Genomic DNA, 20,820 nt, shown 5'->3' with positions numbered 1-20,820 from the left:
TCCATCTTCTCCTCTCTCATTATTATACCGTCGCCATCGCCCATTCTCATTTGTTCGTCGTCATTGCCGCCGTCGTTTTCAAATTTATTTTTTCTACTACTAAACACCCTTAAAGTGCGTCACCTACACACTTTAGAGAGTACGTGACTGACGCACTTTAAAGTGTGTTTAGCTACAAATTTCAACATAATTGGTATAAGATAATTTTTAGGCTTAATTGCACTATTGCTCCCTCATCTTTCACCATTGTGCAAAGTCCCTTCCCCATGTTTAAAAGGAGTTGATTCTCTCCCTCATGTATTAAAATGTGAAGATTCACCCCTTCCGTTAGTTAGCCGTTTGAAAGTTAACGGAGATTACTACTTTCACCTCCTTTATTACTATCTCCACCACCTACATGATTTCTGGAAAAAAAAAATTAATAAAAAACTCAAAACAGAGAAATCTATCATCTTCATCTCTTCCCTCATGATCTTCATCTTCTTCATGATATACAACAAAAAAACCCAATAGATTTTTTTTTACCCAAAATTTAATCTCATACACAAGTAGACACAGACACACATTGACAAAAAACACAATCCTCAACAATCTCTTCCTTCTTTTTCTTTATTCTGACCATCTTGATTCAGAAATCAAACAAGCAAAATGAAGCCTCAAAACCAAAATCATAAAAAATAAGAACCCATTTAATTTCAAAAAAATAAAAGAACCCATTTACCAAATAAAACCAAATACAGCAAAAATGAAGAACAAGACCTCTGGACAGATCACCACCCAAAAACCACGGGAGTTGGGTTTGGGGCCCCCCCTATGGGGCTCCGCGCCCCACCTCTTTTTTTTTAACCCATAAATGCCCTACGGAACTTAAACTTCCGTATTCAATAAAATAGAATACGGAAGTTAAAATTCCGTATTATAACTCTGACAGTCATCACCTTTTCCACCATTACTCCTCCCTCCACCAACCCCTCCACCATTACTCCTCCGTCACCAACCCCTCACCAGCCCCCTTAACCCCCTCAATGCCTCCAGACCACCCTCTCTCTCACCCTCTCCTACCTCACTTTCATCCTCACTTCCATTCTTCCTACCACCACCACCAACTCCTTCATTGGCAAGCTCTCCACCATTGGATGCAAAAAGATAGCATTTGAGGTAAGTGTTGTTAGTTGTTTGTTGTATGTTGTTAGTTTAAGTAGTTGAAGTTGTTAGATTAAGTAGTTAGATTAAGTAGATTAAGTAGTTAGAATGATGATTTTCTGAATTCTGAGATGTGTTAAAATACGGAATATAAAGTTTCGGAGTCTATACGAAAATTAATATACCGTATTCAATACGAATTATAAATTTCCGTATTAAATACGAATTATAAAGTTCCGTATGCAATACGGATAATAAAGTTCCGTATTCTCTTCCAGGGATGACAGAATCATTTTTATTTCATGAATCCCAATTGATTGAAGTTGGATTGAACAATGCTCAACCTGAAGAGGTGCCACCACCAGCATTTGTACCCCCGTGTATAAGTATAGATGTCTCGCATTTATTTACAACTGATCAGGTATTCTTTGAACAGATTTTTGCATTGTTTTGAAAGTGTAATATATCAATTCTTATTATGTCTTGATCACCCTTGTTTATGCCTTGTTTGTGTGTTGGGTATGCATCATTGAACAGATTTTCCCTACCCGTGATGATCTTATCAATTGGGTTCATGGAATTGCGATTGAAAATGGATATGTTGTGTTGATCACAAAGTCAGATAGCGATGGGAATGGAAGCAGAAAAGCTTATGTCATGTTGGGGTGCGAGAAGCATGGTAAGTATGTTCCCTACAGAGACCCTGACCTTGTTGAAGGAACGAGAACACAAAAGACAGAATGTCCTTTTAGACTAAAAGGACGACCTATGAAAAATGGCATAGATAGAGATTGGCGGCTAAAGGTGATGGAAGGTACACACAACCATGAACCAGCTAGGTCACTACTTGGCCACAATTTTGTTGGTCGTCTAAATTCCGAAGAGAAGGAGCAAGTGGAAAAAATGTCAAAGAGTTGGGTTCCACCGAGAAAGATGCTGTTGACTTTGAAGGAAAACAATCCTTTAAACTTGACTACCATATCTCAGATTTATGGTGCTTGCAAGAGGTTAAGAAAATCCCTCCGCGGGTCATTGACAGAAATGCAACACTTGTTGAAGAAGTTGGACGGTGACAAGTACGTCCACTTTGAAAGACATGAGCCTGGATCGGAAGTCATTAGGGATGTATTTTGGGCTCATCCAAATGCTATCAAATTGTTCAACACATTTCCATATGTAGTGATTATGGATTGCACATACAAGACAAACAAATATAAAATTCCATTGCTTGAGATTGTTGGACTGACTTCCACAGATAAGACATACTCCATAGCCTTTTGCTACATTGTTAATGAGGGCACAGATGACTACGTTTGGGCACTGGAGTGTATGAAGTCTCTATTAGCTGATCAAGCCATGTTGCCTAAGGTGATTGTTACTGACAGGGATCTTGCCTTATTGAGTGCTGCTAAGCAAAGCCTTCCCAACACCAGCCATTTATTATGCTTGTGGCACATCAACAAGTGTGTTTTGGCAAAGTGCAAACTCTATGTTGGTACAGATGATTTTGCTGAATTGGTTATGGGGAAGTGGGGAGAGGTGGTGGATGCTGCAACAGTTGAAGAATTTGAAGTTCAATGGATGCAATTGTTTAATATGTGCAAGGACAAATACAGCAACTTTACCTCCTATTGTTCTACAACATGGTTGGTCCACAAGGAAAAATTTGCCAAGGCATGGACAAATCATGTGATGCACTTTGGAACAACAACAAGTAACAGGTACAAAAATTATATGAGCTTAATTTATGCCTTGTTATATGTTTTTCATTTGATAGATTGTTTACATTGGAGAGTTAATAAGATATCTGTTTGTTGTTTGCAGGGCTGAGGGTGCACATGCCAGTTTGAAGAAGATGTTGCGGGATTGCAAGGGTGACCTAGCCACTTCTTGGGATGCGTCGCATAGTTTGACATGTAATCGACATACTGAAATATTAGCATCGTTTGAGCGCAGTATTCACAGAATTGATCACATTTTCATGTTCCCATTTTACACAAATATTAGAGGATTTGTGTCAAACAAATGCCTGCAGCTCATCGACGATGAACATATAAGAATGAAGTCCTACGGCGGATGCGATTGCTTGTTGAGAGAGACTCATGGACTACCTTGCGGTTGTGAACTTGCAGGTCACCGGTCAACCACTCTCTTGTCAATTAATTCTATTTGTTATTGAAAGTGACACTTTTGTGAACTTGCAGGTTATGAAAGAATTCCATATGAGTCAATTCATCCATTCTGGAAGAGACTGAGTTGGGAGCATGTACCTGAACCTGTTGCAGATACTATCAGCAACCATATTTGCGGCATGAACCATGGAGATATGCAACCAGAAGTTGAGGCATTGACACATTATTTCAGTTCTTTGGATACTGGAGGGCAGAGTATGGTAAGGAGGAAGCTTCAAGCTATCTATTGTCCTGAAAGCAGTTCACTTTGTACTCCTGAGGTTCAGATAAGGTCCAAGCGCACTCTTAAGGCGAACGAAAGAAAACCACCCAAGGTTAAAGCAATAGGATCCTTGACTCGTGATCCTTCAGGTTTTGAGCATGTTGATAGGGAGATCAAAGAGGCAAAGAAGGCTTCGCAACCACCAAAGAAGAAGAAGCGTGTGAAGAAGTCTGATACAAGCTATTTCATGGGTCATTTTCCATCCTTTTTCCACCCATATATACACACAGTTCAGAATGTTGAGGACGATGGTAACTGTGGCTATAGAGCCATTGCTGCATTACTGGGACTACCATCAGGTGAGGAAGGTTGGCCATGTGTTAGGGAAGCGTTGATAGACGAACTTGAACGACACAGAGGATTGTATGATGAAATGTGGTCCAGACATGTGGTTAATGCCTTACATTCTCGACTCACTCTTCCTCCTGGTCATCCGGCTACCGAGGATAAATGGATGCAACTGCCAGAGATAGGATACCTTGTAGCAACCAGGTTCCAAGTGGTTTTCATATCCATCTCTTCTCAGGGTTGTTGGTCATACCTTCCACTAAGAGGAGAAGGTCCACCTCCTGTACATCGTGTTATAGCTGTTGGTCATGTGATAAATCACTTTGTACAGGTATTTTTTTATTGCGTACACTAATATCCAGTTTGTGAATTAATTTGTTGTATTTGTAAGTTATCTAATTTTATTGTTATTCTCTATAATGTAGCTCCATCTAACTCCTGGACATTCTATGCCGCCAATTGCTCTCCAGTGGGAACGGTATGTTGATCCTATATCAGTAAGCTGGTGCGTCCCATATGTTACACGTTTACACAGGTTCACATCAGAATTAGAAGCTTGGTTTGTTACTTTTGGTGTTCCTCTTAGTCACCAAAGCTATGTAGACATCACCACAGACTGACACCACACTTTGTGTAATATTCATTTGTAAACGCTCTGTAATATTAATCTGATGGGCCTTGCCCTTATGTTGTTCATTGCTGCTTTTAATAATAGTAATTTGATGGTCATTGGTATATTGATGGGCCTTATGTTACTTATCTTGCCTTTCATTATTCACGGTGTAGTTATACAGGTTATTTTTCATTATAAGAGTCCAAACATAATAGGTGGAAATAGAAAGCGTGGTTAATATAAAAAGAGTCCATACAATGTCGTCACATGTCATAATATAAAAGTACACAAAAAAATATATACAAATATACAGTCACTCGCCCCGACCCCTACCGCCACCCCTACCGCCACCCCTCCGACCTCTAGGTCCACGAGCTCTGCCTCCACGAACGCCCTCTGCAGGTGCACCCTCTCCACGGGCTCTGCCTCCACGGGCTCTGCCTCCACGCGCTCTACCTCCACGACCTCTGCCTCCTGCAGCTCCAGCTCCTCGGACAGCAGCAAAGGCTACTCCCTGGGTACCGATGAATGCGCTGGATCTAATAAGATCCAGCGCCCTCTCAGTGAGGGATCGGGCATGCGTGCCAACTGCAAGAGCATCTGGCACCTCCAGTGACTGCTCCAACAAGTCCACGACCCGACGCACAACCGTCTGCAAAAATAATGTACATAAATGTGAGTGTACAAATAAAATATCATGAACAAAAAATCACAATTGCATGAAAAATAAAATTCAAACTTACCACAGCACTGAACTCCTCCCTCCTATCATCAGGGATGATGAACCGATGGGACACACCGCCATACCACCTCATGTACTCCTCCACAGCCTCTCCCGAATGAGTAACAGGGATCCCCTGAGGGCGCAGGTGCGGCACAAAATCAGCATAGGCAGCATCTGCAGTCTCAGCAAGGGACCCAGTCGTCTGGATCTCGGAGGGGTGTCGAGGGACATCCTGGATGTAGCCAAACTGGCGCAGAACCCTCTCTGGTAGATGTCGTCGAACAACACGGCCAAATGGCGTCCGGATGTAGCCAGAATACATGGCCCTCTGATCCCGTGGTCGATGAGCCCGATGGTCCTCAAATGGGGTCCATATAATGTCATCCACCGTCAGCTCATCGAGCATGACTCGCCTCTCATCGAGGCCTGCATGCCCGACCCGGGACATAACCCACCGCCGCGCCCTAGGCTGGTCCTGCGAGTACTCCGGATCCGCCCTCCGGATAATGACGCGATCAGAAAGGTACTCGTAGGCCCATCCTAGCAAGAGTGAGCTGAAACCTCCCATCTGGGCCGTCCCCCTCCTGGACGCTCGATCAAGCTGGTCGTACAACGTAGCGAGCGCAATTGCGCCCCACGCGTACTCGGACACTCGACCGAGATCCTGCAACATACCTATCCAGTAGACGGTCGTGTGGTATCCACCGCTCTTGCTAGCAAAGAGCGTCGCGCCTAGCTGGTTCACCAGCCAAATCCGTGCAGCGTCCTCATATCGGTGCTCTACAATGAAATGAATTCAGTTAACAGTTAATAACAATACAATAATAATAGATACTATTTAATCAAGTAATAATTAAGACATACCCTCCAACGCAGCATCATACAGGGTCTGCAAGACCCCAAAGCGAATAGTCTGGCTCCTGTTCTTATCAAACTCAGCATGATAACGAGCAACAGATCCTCCCATCAACTCAGCACATAGCGCTGCACACTCGTCCCTCTCCCCCCTCCCAGGCGTATAGAACCTCGACCCCATTGGGAGATGGAGAAGAGCCGACACGTCGTCCAGGGTGATGGTCATCTCCCCAAACGGCATGTGGAAGCTACTAGTCTCCTCATGCCATCGCTCCACAAGGGCCAAAATGAGGCCTGCATCTGTCTCCGAGTAGCTGCACCAGGGTAGCTGATGAAGACCCGTCTGCTCAATCAACTCTCGAACCCTCCTGTGACTGTCTGAATCACCATCACAAGCAAGGTTCCAAACCTTCCCCCCAGCTGTGGCCACCCTCAAGTGTCGACGGTCCACATACCGCTCGTCTGTGCGTAGGAGTGCATGTCACGTCCAGGGAGCCTTGTGATCAGCATAATGCGTGAGAAGCGACAGATCAACAGGCCCCCCCGGAAACGGCGGCAACCTCTGGATCAGGTCCTCCTCGCCACCCTGTGCCTCTGGCACGACATCAGCATCAACATCAGGAGGAGGAATACTATCCTCGTCATATGACCCCTCCTCGCCGGATGACTCCTCGTCGGATGACTCATCGCCGGATGACTCATCGCCGGATGACGACTCGCCTGATGACTCCTCGCCTGGTGACTCATGGCGAGGTACCTCAACCATGGGAGACGGCGGAGTAGGAAATCGATCAGTAGGCTCAACTGGAGCTGGAGCTGAAGCCTCTACCATGGGCGACTGCATAGAATCAACTGGAGCTGGAGCTGAAGCCTCAACCGCGTGAGAGGTCGCAGCATGATCGCCGCGCCGGCTAGAAGCATGTAATCGCCGGTGTCTATCCTCTGTAGGCCCCGCATCCTCACTAGCTCGAGACCTCTTTCTGTTCTTCATTCTCACTATATATTCAGAGCAAACATTTTCTAAATAAATTCACTGAATAAATTATACTCGCTCAATTACTAAATTTCTCAATTAAATCTCTAAATAAAATCACTAAATAATTCACGATGTTTATAACTAAATTAAAAACATTTTATAAATTAACTAAGCTAATTAGATTAGGTTTTATAAATAAACTAAGCTAATTATATTAAGTTTTATAAAAACATTTTATAAATTAAGTTTATAACTCTAAACAGACACCAAATACGGAACATTAAGTTTCATATCCAATACGGAACATTAAGTTTCATATCCAATACGGAACATTAAGTTTCATATTGAATACGGAATATTATGTTCCGTATCGAACCAGAACTCCATTAACGACATTGCATGATTGGAACTCGCCCCAAAGACCAATTTATACAATTTCAGCCAACCTAACATCTACTTAAGCATGAATCGACTATCCTAGGGTTGAAAGATTCCATAATTTCAAGTTAAATGGTGAATTCAAGTTGAAATCCAAACTTACTTACCTCTAGGTTCAATGCAATGAATGGGGAGAATGGGGTTGATGATGGAGACGATGGTACCCTGTCCAGATGATGATTGAAGCAAGGAGAGCGTCGGTCTCGAAGATTGCAGAGCAAGGGTTGGGAATGGTTTGGAGCGCTGAAATGGGTTTTGAAAAAACCCCTGTCGATTACATAGTAATATAATACGGAACTTTATATTCCGTATTGAATACGAAATGTAATATTCCGTATTCTTGTAAAGGGGGTTTTTCCGTAATTTCCCCACTTTAAGTGGGGCGCGGAGCCCCATAGGGGGGGCCCCAAACCCAACTCCCAAAAACCACCCCTCCCTCTTTCCTTCAACCCACCTCACCACACCACCGTGGTTCTTCCTCTCTCATTCCACCTTCACCTCTCAATCTCAAATCTCTTCATCATCATAAATCTGGATTTCCTGAAACCTCCATGGCAATCTTCCAGAAAACCATCTTCAACATCCATCTCGCATCTTTAACCAAACCCATATCTGCAACAAGAGGAAAAGGTCGCACCTTGGGAAGGAGATGCTGGCCGGCAGCGAAGAGCAGATGACCAGCGTACTCACGTAGGCCACCCCCATTACCGCACCACCAAATCTGGGCGAGAAACAAACCCAAAGGTCGCACCTTTTCAGCAAGGGCTCTGTTGGTTCGGTGGTTTTTGCTGCCAAATAGTTTGTGGGTAAAGGGAAGAGGTTTTTAATGGTTTAGGATGAAGATGAAGATTATGGTTGATGTTAGACTTATTATTCATTCTGGATTTTGGGTTGTTTCCATGTTTGTTGTTGTTGTTGTTGATGTATATTGGAGATTAGGGATTTTTATTTCTACAAAGAGGGGGCCCATGTGATTATGGAGAACAATAACTCTCATAAAACGGAAATGGCAGTGGATCTGGAAGATGAAAATTCCAGAAAAAATCAAGCTCTTCCTTTGGGTGGTTATGAAGGAGTCTCGAAGGTTTATGAATATCGGCACTTGTGCAATCTTGCAGAGTGCCCCGCTTGCACTCGGTGTTCGGCGACGGTGGAGAGTGTGCTCCACTGTCTCAGGGACTGTCCTCATTCTAATGAGGTGTGGCTGATGCTTGGGGCTCTTCGGTGGCGGAATTTCTTGCACAAGGATGTCGCGGCGTGGTCGAAGTTAATGCCTGGGACAACAGGGGGTTCTGTTTGTGGTTTGGTTGTGGGGGCTATGGAAGTGGAAGAACAATATGGAATTTGAGGAGAATCCGCGGAGCCAGAATGAAGTGTGAAGACACATAGTGCATGAACACGATGAGTGCATCAGGTTTCTAGACCAACGACTGGAAGGGGAAGATAGCAGGTTGTTGGGGAATGTGTTGAAACCTCCTCCTTTTGGCTTGGTTAAAGTAAACACTGATGGTAGCTTCCATGAGATAACAAAGAGCATGGTGGTTGGGGGGATTTCCCGGGATGATCGCGGACGATGGCTCCGTGGGTTTTTCTCTTATGCAGATGGTGGCAATGCTCTGTTAGCCAAGGCTGGAGCACTTAGTGATGAATTGCGGCTCGCATGGGATAAAGGCTTTAGGTGAGTAATTTGCGAGGTTGATTGCACACATCTGATTTCTTCCATAGATGATGATGAGAACAAGCGGTTTTGCTCAGTTTTCCAGGAAATCTCTATTACTGGCTCGAGATTGGAGTGTGAATTTGTCAGGATCCCTAAAGATTGCAACATGGCGGCAACTTTTTTAGCGAAGTGGGGATCGAGCTTGCGGTGGCCGAGTGTCCATTATTTAGATTCCTATTTTGAAAGTTGAACCTTTCATTATGAGGACTCGTAATGTGTTGTTTAGCTTTGTTGTTTGTCTTGTCCTCGAGATGAAAAAAAAAAGGAAAAGGGTCATGAGCAATTAATAGGGGTAGTTTGGTAGTTAACACGGGTAATTAGCAACTAATGTAAAAAGTTAATTAAAATATCAATTAAAGAATTATTTTACACACTTGAGAAAGTTTAAGTAGATAAATACATCTTTTTAAACTTCAGGAACTAAGTCACGGTTAATTTGCTTTTTCTCTAATTAGTATTTACTAGGATTGTGACCCGTGCTATGCACGGGGTCTTTATACACAATTTTTTTTTTACTTAGGGTTACCTACAACAAAATTAAAAGCACAATAAACTACTTGTTGTCAGTTGTAAATAAAAGAGGAAACTAATTGGTTAGGCATGTGAGTGCAATTGGTGTGTCATTGAACAAAAATACAAGTATAAAAGCACAGTAATGCTTATTTTTCTGTGAGTGAACCTGAAGAACTGAGTTTGTGTCATGTGTGAAGGTACAATCAAGCAACATATAGTTTATTTTACTAAGTCTCGGGGGGGTCAAGAATGTAAAATAAAAGGAGAGAGTGTTTGTAAAATATTCATTGAAACTATCTATTTTAAGGGAAGCATATTATTACTACATTGTTTTGGCTAGCACAACACAAATGCTAAGGCTAAAATGTCTAAGCAAAATAATTAAGAGTGTAACCTTAATGAACCACAAAAAATAAAATTGAAGAACGAACATTAAGCAATAAACATCGTCTGAAATAAACATCACAATCAAACATAAATAACACTCATCATCTAATAATCTAGTAGCGTCGAACTTCAAGCCGGTAGGTGTCTGGTTGATGCGTCTTGTAGAACCGCAGTTGATCCCTAGCACGAATGCGTTCCTCCCTATGCTAAAGAGATCACAACTTTCTAAAACATCACACATTTTCTATACCACGACTTAGGGATCATAACTTTCCATGGAAAATTTAATAGTAGTCTTTGATTCTGCTATTCAGGCTTTGATAGAACAAAATTTAATAACACCAAATAGAACTTCAATGGATGATTGGAGTAGGTTCTGAATCACACTATGGTTCCTAACATAAATCTGAATCCTAAGGCCACCTTGAAATGACTCATCCTTTATGAATCCATGCACCAATACTAAAAAAAGTTCAAGCTAGCCAGTGCCCCGTTCTTCTTTGCCTTGGCAAGTGGTTCATAAGCAGCGAATATGGTATCCTTGAACTTCTGAATTGCACAAATCCAACCTTAAAGATTAAAAAACACCGATTTTACAATCACTGGAAAAGAAGAGAAATATATAGAGTTTGTGATGAATCACTAACAACCAGTAATAAAGTCCAATCAAGCATGAGACTATAAAAGAAAGGCATGTATTGAACTAAAAATCTAAAAAAGGGATACAAAGTCATAACAATAGCAATGAAAATGCTGGTTTCACCTTTCAAGTGATTCGTTTTGGTGCTGCGGAAAAGATGAGTGTTGTTGTTGTTGTTGTGCTGAAAAATAAGGATTTAAAGAAACTAAACAAAGAGAGGGAGAGAAAAGAGTACAAAGTTATGAGAGAAATGAAGTAATATACGAAAAGAAAATAGAAGTAAGACTATTCACCTGACTCATCTGTCTCAGTACGTCTTGAAATGGTCAGTTGCTCAAGCTTGTTACTGACAAGAGAACCACAACTTAAATCCACCATGATTTGAGAAGAATTCCCTAAAACTGAAGAAAAGATTAACTATGCTTCCTAACCACAAACAACAATAACACCAGGATATGAAAGGAGCTAATGAAAGACCAGAAGTGAAAGGCATACAGCTAGAAAAAAAGGTGAAACTTCATATCCAAACTAATGAAAGACTGTTACCTTTGGGCTTACATATGGTGAAGACCCAAAAAACCAATCTGAAGCCAAATCCCATAGCACCAGAGGTCTCAGGTTCAACTGTAAACCAGAATACAAAAACAAACTCTTAAAATAATCAATTGCAAATCCTTCGGTGCACTATTTTCCAGCATAAGTCTAATGCCACCTTTAGTGCAACATCATTGAGTTATAGCTTCTCAAGAGCATCCCGTAGATCAGGAAATATGTGGGGAATCCAAATACAACTAAGAAATTTGACCCAGATCAAACAAACACAATAGTACAATGAATTATAAGAATGCATGACCACTCTTCTAAATGTTTAATTCCTAAATAAGCAAATTAAATATTTCATTCAGCTAAAAAACTACTAATGGAAGAAACTCAACAGATCAGGATCAAGCACAGTACAGAAAAAATTACTGCCCAATGAAAGGGAAATTAGTACAATAATTAAAATGTGCATTAATAGTTTCAGTACACACATTAAAGATTAAGAGAACAATTTATCTAAGCGTGCTGCCAAAGTAGATATCAGATTCATGATTTTGTCATTTGTTATATCACCAAATAATTTAATAATATAATAGTTAAAGCCTGAAACTAACAAAGGTATTGATTAAACAAAATGAGGGTGTTGTTCACGTAAAATGCAAGTTGCACATCTCTTTTACTTTACATTTTGCAAAATGCTAATATATATACACCTCAAACTTGAGACCACAAATCATAAACTTCTGTCGGATTTCACTTTTGATTTAGATAAGGCACTGATGCATTATGTCCTTAAGGTAGTGTATCACCAAAAAAGAGAAACCAATGCATTATGTTTTCAGTTTGTCATTTGTATTGAAATTAGTATAAAGATAAAGCAAGTGTGTTAATCTTTATATTAGATGATACATGAAGAAGCTAGGTTAGAAGCATTATTTAGTCTTGAACAACATTAAGACATCTTATCCTACTCAGTATTACATTAAAATTTAGCTAGAAAAACCCCTTAATTTCTTGATGTAATGAGCCCACCACCATAACCAAAATCCAAACTAATAAAATAAAGATACTGCATAATTGAAACCTACATGTGGGGCACCAGAGTATATCTTTTTCTTCACTCCCTCCTCAGTCCTCAGTGTAAACAAAAAGTAAAAAGAAAAAATAAAGCAAAATTTTGAATGGTAGGGGAGAATAAAATTGAACTGGTGATTATTGTTGGGAAATAAGTAAATTATTCAAAGAGAGTAACATTTAACTGACCTCCGCATCAAGCAGCACCAAACTCATTGCATATAGTTTGGATGGTTCAGTAACTGGGCACATGTCCCATGCTCTAAGGACCCTTAGTTTAATCGTCCATGTATCCCTCCCGCTGCATAGAGCTTCAAAGGGCTGTCAGTTCCAGCTGGAATAAGACATTGTGTAGATAAGCAAAAATATGGGCATACATCAAATCAACTCAAATCAGAACAAAGCTGTAAAGGAAAATGGAGGAGATAAGGTGTAGGCAAACAACCTGTAAAGAAGAACGTCCAGCTGGTTTTGGTGGCTTGAAGGTACCTACGGATTGCTACACACGCAAGCTGCTAGGTAAAAAGCCATGAAAACCGGAAGGAGGATTAGGGCTACTACATGAACAATGAAAAGTACAGCATGAACAGAAGTAGAAGGGATGATCGAGGTGGGATCGACCTTCGATGCACCAACACGGCAACAGATGGTTGAGAAGTAAAGAAGGAGAAGTAGAGAAGGATCACAGAGGGGAGAGGAAACGGCTGCTGATCACAGTTGGACAACATGGGCCATTGGAAAGAGAAGTTGTCCCAAAAAAAAATGGCCCCGTGAACAGTAACCAGGATTAGGAAATTAAGGGTAGAAGATTATTATGAATATGCAAACAAGAGGGAGATAAGCAAAACAGGCAGTTTCTCTGGTGCATGAATTATTTTTTGGGTATGGTATATGAGTGACATGTACCAATTATATGCTTACACCTGTTCATATTCTTTTATTCGTTAATTAAAATAACATATTTGTTCTAATTTTAAATAAGTCCCATAAAACTGTTAATATTATCAGTTTATCCTTTACCAATTCTTTAACTTTTCCTCACAGGTCATGATGTCGAACCCTCTTCTGTGGCTTACTTCCTCAATCTCAAATAATCTAATGCTTTCAATCAATTCATTCATATAAGCACTAGCTCAAGCCACAAGAATCATTTTTCTATTGACCCAAGACTCGTTTTCTTCCACACGGCAACTGTGCTGAAATTCACCCTTTTCCATTTAGGGTTCTATCACCCCTTGCCTCCATCTTTGTGAAAAGGTGAGATCTTGCTGCAATTGCCGCTGTATCTGGGCTTGGAAGCAATTCGGTTGAGGAGGATTCGTGCCTACTGTTGGAAAATGAAAGATATTGTTGCCTATTTCTGTTGATTCTGGATCTGACGAGTGGGTTTCTGGGTTTGAATAGTTTGAAAGGTTGAAGGGACTTCTGGGTTCTATTTTGAGTGAGAGCTTTTGGGTGAAGGGGCTTCTGAGTTTGAAATTACTGGGTTTTGTTTTTTTAGGTGGGATTGAGAAAGGAAAAGAATGAGATAGTGGAAGTGGAGTGAGATTGAATGTGTTGGGTTTTGCGAATGATTGTTAGAAGAAGATGAAGAACAAGAAGGTGAAAAAGGTGAAGATGAAAGAACACTACTGAAGTCTGATGTTGAAATAAAATTAGTGGGGTCATTATTGAGTTAATTAAATAAAAGAGGGGCCATTAAGCAAATACTAAATGATTGAGTGTAAATTAAAAAACAGTATGATGTCATTACTCACTTATCTGTATTATCTTAATTTTTAAGTGTATTTATTTTAGTGGTACGTGTCACTAATGTATGGTCCACTCATTTGTAATTGTGGGTACCGGAGCATGCACCAGCAAAACATAACCAAGGAACAGTTGCATAGAAAAACAAGTAGAATAATGCATACTGAACGAAAAGTCATCATTCAGTTTCAAGAAAAGAAAATTATAAATACATATTATACAATGCCATAAAAAGAAGCCAGTGTAACCTCCGAAAATAAAACAAGCTTCATATGCCAACAACTGAAGCGTTAATCTTATCAGGACCTCCACAGTAATCGAGCTCTACGAAAGTACCCCCTCCTTCTCCCTTGGCTAGTCTTCCCGGGTTGACGGCGACACATTTCGCGTGGTCTATCCCTTCACGTTCGCTACTCAGCACCTGCATAGTGGTGAAAAAAATTCTAAATGTTTCACATCACAGGCTTATTTGATAGTCTGGGAAGAAAAAGCGTCTTCCTAAACAATCATTTACCTTCACAAAATACTTTATATCTGAAGGTAAGATAAGAACATCTGGAACCAAAGAGAGTTGAAGGGCTTCTGGAGCAAGAGAAGAGTCCAAGGGAACACTTTCTGCTGGCGGGTAAAGTGGATAAAAGCTGACTCCAAAATTGAAAAGCATCAATTATTTCTGATGAAGCTAACATCAAAAGCACAAAAATTACAGAATAATACTATTACCTTTGCTGGTTAAGAATGTGGTTTGCAAGTCTACTCAAGCGATCAACAGGTTTTCCATCTGCTGCCATTCGTGATATCTCCTCCCCACTGAGCTGCTTGAGAATATCCACAGTGCAGCAACCAACTTTGACCTGAAACCCAATCGTTGGTTAAAATACTTCTCACATGCTCTTCTCCAGGCACAACATCTAAATAAACACTATAACTTAATCTTTTTTGTTTCTCTTGTTCCAAAAGAAACATAGTAAGATGTAAATAAGCACTTTAGTGATTAGAAAATACAGGTTTTAATAAATACAAGTTTCAATAAATACGTCTTTGAACAAACTCTATTAAGGTGCAAGTTTCTCAATGAAACAGCTAAGATTTCATAACAAATATCCTTCTTGTGTTTCAAGAGTAAGTCATAATGTCAAATTGCCATGCAATACCTCATTTGCTTCAAAGAGTCCAGGGTTAGCGAGACTGACTATCTGAATTATAAAACAATGATAATGTTAGCATCACCAATAGTGAATGATATTCTGCTGGTACAAGTAACAGTTCTGAAGATAGATTATTGGATGTTTTAAAATCATTATACCTGAGATTTGAGATCAGGTAGACTGATATCCAATGCAGGCTGCAAAAAAAATGATTTAAATCAATTTTTGGATGATTAAGCTAAGCTAATGCACTGGCTATGTATCTAGAACAAAAATCATAGGATGATGGTTGGCTCAATTTTATCATTACCTGAGGAAAAACAAAATCATGGTTAGCATCACGTATAGATGGAACAAGGAGAACACGTGCTGCTGAACCCATACATTCTACATAATCTTGCAACTGGGAATAGCCAATCCACCGGGTGTGTCAGAAAAGAACAAAAGAGAAATCTAAAAAAATCCTATTACTAAAAGTTATTACCTTCCTCAAGATTTCAAAATGAAATATTTCATCAAAACTCCGATCTGTTGTTCCTTTCTTAATGTCTGGGTGTTCCGAATCAATAAATGGTCCCAGCTGAGAAAAATCCAGTTGTCAACATCAAGTTTGCATCCTTACATGAGTAACATATTGTCCAAGACCCAAAAAATAGTACTTATGAAAATGCTGATTGAAGTATAGGACTTATAGATCTGATATAGATGGTATTTACCAATACAAGCAACTGTGTCGGTTTTCGCTTTGCATATGCAAGTAGTTCTACAAGAGGCTCAAACAACAAATTGTCTGTTGTAGTAAAAGGACCCGCTGCAATAATCTGTTAACCACCAAAAGCATTGTAAATATAAATCATGAACAGAAATGAAGTATGCAAAGGATTATCCCAAAAATATTTGAACATAGCCTGTAATTATTGAAAATCTATAAAACCTAAAGTATAACTTTGAGTCAAATATATGGGACAGATTGTATGTGTTGCATGAGTTCCTTATGAATATGTAACTAAGATGTTAGGACACTTTTTCCTAATTAAAAATGAATCTTCAGTAAAACTGTAAAAGATAAAAAATTCTAAATGTTTTTTAAAAATAATTCAATAAAAACTTACATAGAGTGCACAATATAGTTTTCAGAATCCAGATAAATCATAAGTAACGAAAAGAAAGATGCATACCATTGATAACGCTCTCGGTTTAGAGAACAGATCAGTTGGCTGATTCTCCTTATCAATAGCTCGCTTCTTTGGAGGATTCAAATCCTCATCAGCAACAGAAGTAGGTATAGAATCCTCCAATTTAGATGCAACTAAGCAATGCCCACTAGGATTATGCCCTCCAATACCAACTACCTATCAAGATGAAGTTTTCCGCTTTTAACTTATAATGCAAATACACTTGGCATTTAAAACCTGAACCCTAACCCACTATTTCTTACCTGGCCAGGAAAAACTGAATAGTGGCTTAAATGTTGTAAGTCTAGGCGAACACATTCTCCTCCAGAGTGCTCCATACTGTCCAGTTATTAATTAGAAAACAGATCCATCTATGATAGATGAAATTGAAGGGCTAAAATGTAGCAAATATATGAATGCACCATACTGTCTGAGTTATTATTTAGAAAACAGATCCAAGAATGATAGATAAAAATGAAGAGCTAAAAAGGAGCAAAAATATGATATATATATATATATATATATATATATATATATATGTAATGTCACACTTGAACATAGTCAAGACCTCAAATGAGTCAACAGGCTAATCGGCACATGAACTCTCTAAAACTAAATAACGGATCACAAAATGTTAAGAATCACATGATGGCATTCCTCTTGTTGACATAAGCTCTGGTCAAGTTGAACAGAGCACACTGCCTTTTTCAGAAAGAGTATTTGTTACATGTTCCTTAACAAATCAAACTTACCGGCCAGCAATAGATACATCAGCCTGATAAGAGATAGAAGATATATACCCATAAATAATATACACAGATCAGTTGGCTGTATACCTGCTCTGCAGCATGACTGACTTCTCATTTAGTCGGCCTTCTCCATCACAACATATCATGCCAACAGCAAAAATGCTTCTCTGATAAAGCATATTAATTTAAATTATTAGACAATTTACACCAAGGAAGAGATCATTCAATGTAGTCACTGACCGGAACTGATGCTCGGGTTAAAAAACAAAACAGAAAGATGATTTCATTGGCCAAGAGCCCATAGTTTTATGTTTTTTATATGTATATATACAATTCGAAGAAAAACATCAATTTAGCTTCAACTTTTCGTGTACGCATGAGAGATGTGTTAAATTTACCTGCGAAGCAATAGTAGGATCTGCAAGTTCTTCATAGAGCCTAGAAGTTACAAATGCTCTTGCATGTTTCCTAATCCGATTTTCTACTGCATTAACCTAAATAACAATAATCAGATTCCAACAAACAAATGTAATAGGATAAAAATGTAAGAGCTACAATATATAGCAAATACCCTATCCTCAATCCGATCATACATGAACCTGCAACCAGGTTCGGGCCCTGATCCATGAACCACCAATGAACACCTTTCACGGGGCAGAACTTTCCTAACAACATTGTCCTCGTCATTCTCAGCGTTCTCATGATTCAGTTCTTGTTTTCCATTCTCTACATCAGGGATGGTATTGATGCTAACTTTCACTGCAAACCTATCTGTTCGCTTTGAAAAGGGTGTCACTAGATTTGATGGTTTTCCAGAATATGAGACATTTTCATACACTGAAGATGGCGTATCATGTGCAGGTGAATGAAGATCTTGATGATGATCCGTTGGCGTTCCGGGAGTATTGTCCTTTTTATCATCATCATTATTTAAGATCCTGCATGAAAGGATTTTCATTTTAATAAGGTGTCTTTTAGAGGTAATTATGGACTAACATAAAATTCCGTAAGCCTTATCAGCTATTACATAACCATAGAGGATAAGATAAACAGAAACCATAATTCTAGTGCTTTTGTGTCAAAGACAAGGGATATATATATATGTATATATGTATGTATATAAGTGCAAATATAATCCTTAGAAATAGATACAGGGAAGGGAGCTGAATACAAGTAGATGCAGCAGCCAGATCATTTGCTTCAACGTTTACACAATGATGCAAGCTAAAAGAAGGTTTGTTCAAACACCATTTAATGCAGTTAAATAATTTTTCTCTCTTAATTCTGTCCACAATTTTCACTAGATGCCGAAAGCTTTATTTAAAGAGCTGTGAATTTCTTGTTTCAGAAATGGAACTACAAATAAAGTTGCCCTGAATTTATTTGTTAACAGTTAAGACAGTGCAATGGTCCCAATTAAAGCATTATTAAAGTAATCGAACATGCAATCCAAGTAGGATATGCTCACATTTCTACATCTTTGATAGAGTAACTATGCCATGCAGCTTCCTCCATTAAAACATCTTCTTTCATATTATTTTGTAGATGCATCAGAAAACCGTCCATTTCAACATTTTGCACAGTTGGTTCGTTCAGCTGCCTGCCACAGAAACCACCATCCAAATTAAAATTGTAAATTATCTAGCAAACCAAAGCACCTGAACTGAGTGGTTAATTCAACACTTCAACTTATTAAAAAAATGACATAAATTCAAGTTAAAAGAAATTAACGAAGTTAGTGCATGAAAGAATAACATGGTTCTTCACAGCTTGTTAAAATGCTTACTTCATTTTAAATTTCTCATAATATATTATTGTAAAGTATAAACTATAAAATTCACATAGTGCAAGGGAACATATAAGTAAATAGATGGCAGTTGCAAAAGAGACAGACCTATTGAGGTAGTAAACCTCCCAGCTTGAGACGAGATCGGAAGGGCTGAGACTGTAGTTGATACAGAAAGTGACACCTACACATTAGGGAACATGATTTGTCAATAGATAAACTATTTGTATGATGAATCGACAAAAGAAGAAAGGTAAAAGGAAGAACTAGTTACATTTGCTCAGTAATTCTTCTTCTTCTTCTTTGTTGAGATGGAACCCGCTTTTTCTGAATTCTGACTTGATTTCCTCATTCATTGCGCGCTTTCTGAATTAAAAACCAATCAGAAAGGTTTTAATTTCCAGCAATAAGCAACCTATGTTGTCCCTCTAAGGCAAACCAAAGCTCACAAATAAGTTTCAACCATGATTAATCACACAAAGTTTTGTTACAACACAAGCAAATTACAATAATGCAAATTTTGTTTATGTCAAGCAAAGACAACCACAACTGCAATAATATGTTAAATTGTTAATGAAATGATAAAATTGATTTCCTGAAGATGAATATGGCTTCATCATAATATCAAACATTGTATTCAACATTTATAAAATAGCCAATAATGAAAGTTACATGAAAATCGAACTTCAAACATCTCTGTACAATAAATATAGCTTCTCTGTGTGATTTAAAAATAAAAAACCGCATCTCCGACTCAGTGTGCATTAAAGGAGGATACATCATCGCTTACCTCGATGGGACACGGAGGAGCTGCTGGACGTGCGGCGGCCGCCGGAGCGAGCTGGAGGAGCGGCAAATTGCAGATCGAACTTAACTGAGGACACCTTCGGCGACGTCGCAGTCGAACTGGAGAGGGGTTTCTACAAGGCAACTACGGATCGGACTTGAGATGATGACAGAGCGGCTTCAGGGGGGAGATGGCGGAGGGGATTTGCTTTGGGTTTGTAAGTTTGTAACACTGTTCTAGGGTTTGGGTTTGAGGTGCCGGGAAAAAATGGCGGGAAATTTGTGGGTTCGGGTATATATATATATACAAGGAGTTTTTTTTTAATTCCCATTGTGCCCTTCCTAGAGACCATGTTACATTTGGACTTATTGATGTATCTAATATATATATATATATATATTAAAGCAGTAACATTCCAAGCATGCCATTATCAAAAACCTCAGCTCCCGAATAATTTGCAATATTTTATTCTCTTCATTTTGCACCACAACTCGCCACGTGTCAAATTCAGATTATTATATTCAGATTTATTCATCCATCCTTCATTCTCCTTCTTCTCCCACTATCTCCATACTATTTTCTCTCCCCCATTATCTCGGTCTCAACATATAATTATACTGAGGATTTAATGGTGGTCAAATTTCTATGTGCAATTAATCATAATTCCATTACTTTTCTCCCTTTTTTTCCTCCCTTTTCTCATATTATTGTTTCACGTTAATGTATCTAGACCATTCTTCATTATAATCTGAAAATTTTCAAATTATTAAGGGGTAAATGGTCACATTGGTCCCTGGATGTTCGCACCGACTTCAGAATCGTCCCTGGATGAATTTTATTAGGCTCGCGGTCCCTAGATGTGGCAAAAAATAGTCATATTAGTCTCTGACGTTAAAATCCTTTAACGTCCGTTAACCCAATTAATAAAAGTAAACATTATCTTTCTAATTTTCTTTCACATTGGTCCCTTTCTTCTTTCTTCCACCCACTTCACCCCCCCTTCCATCATTTTCACCAAAACCCACCCCCCATCATGCTTCAGAAACCCAGAACGTAAACCC

The 20,820-nt window shown here is 39.3% G+C and overlaps 3 protein-coding genes and 1 long non-coding RNA gene across 6 annotated transcripts; 1 reads left to right on the top strand and 3 right to left on the bottom strand.

Annotated features, from left to right (window-relative positions):
- Positions 1 to 797: 797 nt before the first annotated feature.
- LOC130723552 (PKS-NRPS hybrid synthetase cheA-like) lies at positions 798 to 4,645 on the top strand. Its single transcript, XM_057574654.1, has 6 exons — positions 798 to 1,158; positions 1,422 to 1,564; positions 1,681 to 2,864; positions 2,968 to 3,275; positions 3,348 to 4,216; positions 4,311 to 4,645. The coding sequence occupies exons 2-6, from the start codon at positions 1,424 to 1,426 to the stop codon at positions 4,503 to 4,505; spliced, it is 2,697 nt and encodes an 898-aa protein (XP_057430637.1). The 5' UTR covers positions 798 to 1,158; positions 1,422 to 1,423; the 3' UTR covers positions 4,506 to 4,645.
- A 67-nt stretch (positions 4,646 to 4,712) lies between these two features.
- Positions 4,713 to 6,323, bottom strand: LOC130723553 (protein MAINTENANCE OF MERISTEMS-like). Its single transcript, XM_057574655.1, has 3 exons — positions 6,087 to 6,323; positions 5,242 to 6,002; positions 4,713 to 5,150 (listed from the first exon to the last, which is right to left on the bottom strand). Exons 1-3 carry the CDS (start codon positions 6,316 to 6,318, stop codon positions 4,812 to 4,814), a joined length of 1,332 nt encoding a protein of 443 aa, XP_057430638.1. The 5' UTR covers positions 6,319 to 6,323; the 3' UTR covers positions 4,713 to 4,811.
- Positions 6,324 to 10,123: 3,800 nt separating this feature from the next.
- On the bottom strand, positions 10,124 to 13,426 carry LOC130724207 (uncharacterized). Of its 3 annotated transcripts, XR_009014453.1 has the most exons (7): positions 12,987 to 13,410; positions 12,811 to 12,877; positions 12,555 to 12,699; positions 11,298 to 11,375; positions 11,045 to 11,152; positions 10,875 to 10,932; positions 10,124 to 10,680 (listed from the first exon to the last, which is right to left on the bottom strand). It is a non-coding gene; the product is annotated as an uncharacterized LOC130724207 (long non-coding RNA). The 3 variants fall into 3 exon arrangements; XR_009014454.1 differs by having other exon boundaries at positions 12,380 to 12,699; positions 12,811 to 13,426; XR_009014452.1 differs by having other exon boundaries at positions 12,811 to 13,400.
- Positions 13,427 to 14,300: 874 nt separating this feature from the next.
- On the bottom strand, positions 14,301 to 20,025 carry LOC130724206 (uncharacterized). The gene is made up of 17 exons (XM_057575394.1): positions 19,763 to 20,025; positions 19,247 to 19,338; positions 19,081 to 19,156; positions 18,655 to 18,786; positions 17,758 to 18,124; positions 17,585 to 17,680; positions 17,274 to 17,353; positions 16,701 to 16,776; positions 16,441 to 16,614; positions 15,979 to 16,083; positions 15,747 to 15,842; positions 15,573 to 15,665; positions 15,421 to 15,459; positions 15,269 to 15,310; positions 14,838 to 14,968; positions 14,629 to 14,755; positions 14,301 to 14,535 (listed from the first exon to the last, which is right to left on the bottom strand). Exons 2-17 carry the CDS (start codon positions 19,326 to 19,328, stop codon positions 14,383 to 14,385), a joined length of 1,869 nt encoding a protein of 622 aa, XP_057431377.1. The 5' UTR covers positions 19,329 to 19,338; positions 19,763 to 20,025; the 3' UTR covers positions 14,301 to 14,382.
- Between the last annotated feature and the right edge of the window lie 795 nt (positions 20,026 to 20,820).

This window comes from Lotus japonicus, chromosome 6, assembly GCF_012489685.1.
Source record: "Lotus japonicus ecotype B-129 chromosome 6, LjGifu_v1.2".
Taxonomy (NCBI): domain Eukaryota; kingdom Viridiplantae; phylum Streptophyta; class Magnoliopsida; order Fabales; family Fabaceae; genus Lotus; species Lotus japonicus.
Note: the sequence above shows the minus strand (reverse complement) of the source record. Positions and strands in the feature narration are given on the sequence as shown.

Bases quoted from the DNA above. Each gene is read 5' to 3' on its own strand.
- LOC130723552 (XM_057574654.1), top strand. From the start codon at position 1,424: ATGACAGAATCATTTTTATTTCATGAATCCCAATTGATTGAAGTTGGA. The intron at 2,865-2,967 runs GTACAAAAATTA...TGTTGTTTGCAG, and splicing joins GGAACAACAACAAGTAACAG to GGCTGAGGGTGCACATGCCA. The intron at 3,276-3,347 runs GTCACCGGTCAA...GTGAACTTGCAG, and splicing joins TTGCGGTTGTGAACTTGCAG to GTTATGAAAGAATTCCATAT.
- LOC130724206 (XM_057575394.1), bottom strand. From the start codon at position 19,328: ATGAATGAGGAAATCAAGTCAGAATTCAGAAAAAGCGGGTTCCATCTC. The intron at 18,787-19,080 runs GTCTGTCTCTTT...TTTCTGTGGCAG, and splicing joins GAGGTTTACTACCTCAATAG to GCAGCTGAACGAACCAACTG. The intron at 14,536-14,628 runs GTAAATGATTGT...ACCACTATGCAG, and splicing joins ATATAAAGTATTTTGTGAAG to GTGCTGAGTAGCGAACGTGA.
- LOC130723553 (XM_057574655.1), bottom strand. From the start codon at position 6,318: ATGCCGTTTGGGGAGATGACCATCACCCTGGACGACGTGTCGGCTCTT. The intron at 6,003-6,086 runs GTATGTCTTAAT...ATTTCATTGTAG, and splicing joins GTATGATGCTGCGTTGGAGG to AGCACCGATATGAGGACGCT. The intron at 5,151-5,241 runs GTAAGTTTGAAT...TTATTTTTGCAG, and splicing joins GGGAGGAGTTCAGTGCTGTG to ACGGTTGTGCGTCGGGTCGT.